The 5,510-nt window shown below is 35.7% G+C and overlaps 1 protein-coding gene across 1 annotated transcript; it reads right to left on the bottom strand.

The window, feature by feature from the left end:
• Nucleotides 1–3,330: 3,330 nt before the first annotated feature.
• Nucleotides 3,331–5,211, bottom strand: LOC139736200 (uncharacterized). The gene is made up of 2 exons (XM_071646934.1): nucleotides 5,118–5,211; nucleotides 3,331–3,605 (listed from the first exon to the last, which is right to left on the bottom strand). Exons 1-2 carry the CDS (start codon nucleotides 5,209–5,211, stop codon nucleotides 3,331–3,333), a joined length of 369 nt encoding a protein of 122 aa, XP_071503035.1.
• Between the last annotated feature and the right edge of the window lie 299 nt (nucleotides 5,212–5,510).

Here is a 5,510-nt window from a genome sequence, read left to right as displayed (position 1 = left end):
GAAAGATTTTCATTTGTATAAATAACTCCATGTAATCAGGTTTTGAGTTTCTTCAGTTTGTCTCTCTCTACAAATGAAAATTTGTTAGAGGGAGACAAACTGAAGAAACTCAAACCTGAGCCTTCACCCCTCTGAATAATATCTTTCTTTCATTTAACTCCATGTAATACTTTATGAAGAAATTGCCTGACTTTTGTCAAGAGCGCCGTACTTCTCGGTGCCTGATATATATAGTATATAAATTTCACCTTCTTTCTTGACAATGTAAAATCATTGTAACCATCTTTAATTCGTAAAGTGTATGGTTGCAGAGATTTGTTATAACAAGTTGATACAGCTATTTTGAGTGTGGTATCTTATTGCAAAATCAAATTTTCAAAGATTTTCAATTGAATACTATAATTCCCTTTGCAATATCAACCAAGTAAACTCATATGCATTTCCCTCATATTTCCCGCATTTAGAACTACATCATCTATTTCCCAAATTGTAACTATATTTTAACCATCTTATCCTAAATTATGATGATGCGTGGCTGCTCTTTATAATATCAATCTAAAATTTGGTCCACTAAATGAATATTTGTCCCATTCAATTTCTTCATGAAAAACATTTTGCCTTTGCAAATATAACAGTTGATATTAAAGAAGATTGAATTAATCCTCCTTCTTTAAAATGTGTACTATTTTAATATCCTGCCATGAATATAACATGTCAAAATGAATCAACGGTATTTGAACAATAATCGAAAATAACGTAATTACATAGAAAAAGAAATCTCTTCTACTGTCTCTGACATAACACACGCACACACACACACACACACACACACACACACACACAAACAAAGTATTTGCTATGATTGCTATGTCTACGTGTTGTGATCCTTCAGGCTTACCAATGGCAATATGTGAGTGAACATGAAAATCAAATCCTTCATTTCAGTGTTTGTGCAATGTGGAATAAATCATTTGAATAAAGCCATCATTTCACAATGTGTTTCATAATGTGAAGCGTAATTTTATAAACGTTACTAAATAATGCAATGGCAAGCTTCTTTCAAAGGAGTGAGTGGTTGAGAAGAGGATTCAACTTTCATTTTTTTTAGATACCTAGAAACCACTTTATAAAATGAAAAAGACCATGCAATTCTGGATGAATTGAAAGTTAATCAGATATCTCGGAACTTAAAGTATGGTACATGCATGCATGTACTGACTTGCAGTGATTATCTACGGACTTTTGAGGTAAGTGGGTCAAAGTAAACTTTTCAAAGTATCACTTTCCCCTTATATTTATGCAATGCCTGCATGATTTTTCATTGAAACTTTGTGTATACTGTTCTTGCATTGCGCGCAGCAGAGATTTTCTGGGAATTTTTTTTCAAACAAAAAAGTCAAAAGGTCAAAGGTTAAGAGAAAATACTGAATTTCACTTCTTCCTCCATATCTCGGATGTTGCTCAAGGTATCATCATGAAATTTAGATACTTAGATATGTGTGCATGTCCTGCCTGACCGTGATTCTCTTGGGAATTTCAGGGTCAAAGGGTCAAAGGTTAAGGGTCAGAGGTCAGGTTCAAATACTAAAATTTGACTATTTAAAACTGAATTTACACTTTCTCTCCATACCTTGAAAATGAATCATTGCAAAAAAAAAAAAAAAAAACTTATAAAAGGGTGGAAAGTCAAGTAAGAATCCTCAAATCCCCCCAAAAGACCCGCTCTCTTAGACAATCATAGCTATCAATCCAAATGAACCTTTACTTCAAGGAAAGTGAACATTCAACATATTTGTGACAAACATGATATTTTAATATTTTGCCAATAATGTGAAACTTTCATCAGACATTATCTAGAAGTACAATAGATCTACTAGGAGAACCATGCATTATGTCAGATGTATACCAGTCGCCATGGCACTTCTAGTTTTTAATTGTAATTATTACAGCATGCAAAATAAATCACACAAATTCTGTCTCCTTAAATCTTGTCAGATACGATGACCATTAATGACAAAGTTCATTTGCTCATTATTATACACGGCAATGAATCAATATGGTCTGACCTGAAAAAGCAAGAGGCGAACATTATTTGAGATACAAAATGGGAACGATCACCTTTAGTATCAAAGCAAATATAAACATGCAGATATATAGAAATATACAAATACAATGTCCAATAACAACAGGGTTTATGAAAAATGACTACTGGAACGCAGCATAGTTCATGCATATTATGTTCTTAAATTCCTTCTTTCATTACAATGACTGTTGCCTAAAGTTTGCAAAACTCGAATAAAGTAAAGAATGCCTCTGAGGTATATTATGTGACGGAATCTCTAAGAGGAAAGAAACAACAGAAAAGCAAAAGATGACACAGCACTCAACCTGAACCGAGTCAGGGCATAATTACCATGACATATTTTATGTTACATGCACACTTGTTTCTACCGACACACAATTCAGTAAATTTGCGTGCTGAATTGGGAGTTATACATTGTTACATGTGCTCTATGGCTTTATGAAATCGGTCGGAATTGTAAAGATACCTTGATCTCTGTAGTGTGAATGATGAAAAGGGTGCACGTAACGAGACCGACACCCACGATTCATACAGCACACGAGTCATACAGCTCACAAATCTTACAGCCCATGAGTTATACAGCTCACAAGTCATACAGCCCATGAGTTTGACACTAAGCCAACAAGACCCACGAGAAAGACACATTACGCGCCGTGTTATATCTGTCGAACTCGTGGGCTGTTTTTACCTAATGTCGAACTCATGCGCTTTATTTGCCTTTTGTCGAACTCGTGGGCTGCTTTTACCTAATGTCGAACTCATAGGCTTTATTTGCCTATTGTCGAACTCGTGGGCTGTATGACTCGTGAGCTGTATGACTCATGGACCTGTTTTCAATGTCGAACTCGTGGGCTGTATGACTCGTGGGTATCGGTCTAGTGGGATGACCCTGATGAAAACAAGGATTCCGCATGCCATTAGCACTTTTGAGTTTATGTAAAACCATGACCATTATTCTCCCCTCCCTGGCGACAAAATGATGCGAATCTAACTACATGGAAAGGATCGCATTGACAATTACACGACAACTTACGGTTTTAATGCTCTTTGAGAGATAGACCAAGGTCTTATTAAATATTTCAATTAATTTGCAATGATTCTACAGCAGGTTGTAACAGCCGAACAATAGAACGAAAACCGAGGCTCGCTTATCTTTAAAAGATTTTCTTTTGTACCGTTCTGGCTAAAAAAAAAAAAAAGAAAAAAAATCAATCAAATTGTATATCGCATTGTACAAAAGTGGTACATTAGCAGAACGAGTGAAACTTCCATCGACCAGTCGATCCACTCCATGTCATAATCCCGATGGATGTGAACTCTAACGGGTCTGGATCCGACCAATTAAAGAATGGTTCCGCGTTGCCATAGCGACCGAGTGAAAAGTTTCCCGAGGCAAAGTTCAGCCAGAAGCGATCGTACACTGGAGGCCCAGACAGCACGTTGTCGCTGGACATGGTCTTCTTCAACATGAGGACGTCTAGACGGTAAATCTTTGTAACTGTGTTTCCATTTCCACCAATAACTGTTCGAAAATAGATATTTTTGAAATGGATTTTAGTGAAAACATTGTTTACTATCATCGATAAATGCAAACATTTCAGAAATGTATCAAAGGTCATACGTAGTTGGCAACAGTAAAGGGATGAAACATTTCGTATCATTATCTTTCATGTTATACACCATGGTGTTTCAGTAAACCTAGTGGGATTTTCTTCTATATCCTCTATAAAGATAAGTAAACTTATTGTCATCATTACGTGTTCACATTACAGCTAGTACAAATTATACGATATTATCTGTATCATCCACATACTGACAAGAAAACGTACATTTCATGAATGTTAGGTATTGATAATAGAAAAAGGATTGCGTGCGAGAAGTGGTTTTTACATCAATTTGTAAGAGTGACAGAATATCTGAAAAAATTCAGTAAGAATGTAATAGGGTGGTGACAGATTGCACGATAATACCATTTTTCTCACAAGGCTAACGGGATTCGGGAGAATTATTAGCAAACATTAGCACTACTGAAAACAACTAAAATGTATCGTTGTGTGATTTTCTCATGTACTGATCAAATTAGGTGAAAATCTTTTGTCCCGGTCCTATGAAAAAAGGGGGCAATTGTCTATCAAACTAAACAAACTTGAAACTCCAATAGACGGACATAATTTTGATTAGCTTTGGAAAAAAGAATGTTGCTCACCTGACAGTTTTTATACCTAAAGTGAAAGATTCATGCATCACATAAACGACAAACGAAAATACTGTCATCCTGTTATTGCAATGACATCTTTTTTATCTTTCCGATTTTGGATAATCGAGGGTTGATTTTTTTCCCCATCATTTTAACTCATTCGCTGTATACATGTATAGATAAAGTGGTACATACAAACATGTATTCATGCATATCAGGAAAATCGTTAAAAGTGTTAAGTAATCACTGACATTACCATAAGAACAACTGAATACCTGAATATAAGAACGACCCAAGTCTATTAGAAAAAAATTAAGGAAAAATAAAAATGAATACATAACTTCCTACTGCTTTTAGTGTTTTCATTAATTGGGATGTTATTTATACAAATCTAATATAAAAGAGTCATTTGAATAATTATCTGTATTTGCATGACACATCACTTCGTAAATGGTTTCCAAAGGCGATAGCCAAATTTGGACTTGGGTCGTTCCTATATTTAGGTATTCAATGACTAGACTAATCTAAGCATTTTGCTTTCGACAAAGAAGGCATATGTGTAATGAACATACTTTATAAGTGTACGTGCATATAAAACAATGTGTTAACGAATGACATTATATTACTTGTAAAAGAACAATCACCAGAATATTGAAAGCATAATAAGGAGCTTTAGATTTTAGACGTGCGGACGTTCAAAGGGAAAAAACATGGTCTGAGCGTCAACTTGACGTGCGCTTCTGCGCACGCTCAGACCATGTTTTTTTCCCTTTGAACGTCCGCGCGTCTGATAAAAATCTAAAGCTCCCTATTGCTTTCGACAAGGAAGAGCCTCACCGATTTCATATGGGATATTCGTCGTGGAAGGCTCCATTGTGAAGGCGATGCGAGCTGCCTTATCCGTGCTGAGTTCAAAATCCAGTGACGTCATATCTGTTCTGACGTCCAGTCCATGAAGGTTGTAGACTTTTTGGTTACCGCTGTCTGGTGTGTGGATTACGTTGCAAGCTTTGCAAATTAAAACGAAAAACGTCTACTGAAATACATGACTGTACTGCAACATCGTTAAAATTCGTTTGATGTTTGGTAAAATGCTGCTGCTACTGTTGTTTTTGTGGTTGTTTTCGAAATCTTTGCACAGTGACTAATATTTCACTGAGTATCCAACAAAATACTAGAACTGAATGAACTTTACATGTTTAATTGTGCCTGATAAAAAGACCTTACTCA

The sequence above is a fragment of the Diadema antillarum genome, unplaced genomic scaffold, assembly GCF_040938485.1.
Source record: "Diadema antillarum isolate AM-2024a unplaced genomic scaffold, OU_Dant_1.0 seq00000633_RagTag, whole genome shotgun sequence".
Classification (NCBI taxonomy): Eukaryota; Metazoa; Echinodermata; class Echinoidea; order Diadematoida; family Diadematidae; genus Diadema; species Diadema antillarum.
The sequence above is the reverse complement of the archived record's forward strand: the minus strand, read 5'-3'. Positions and strand labels throughout refer to the sequence as shown.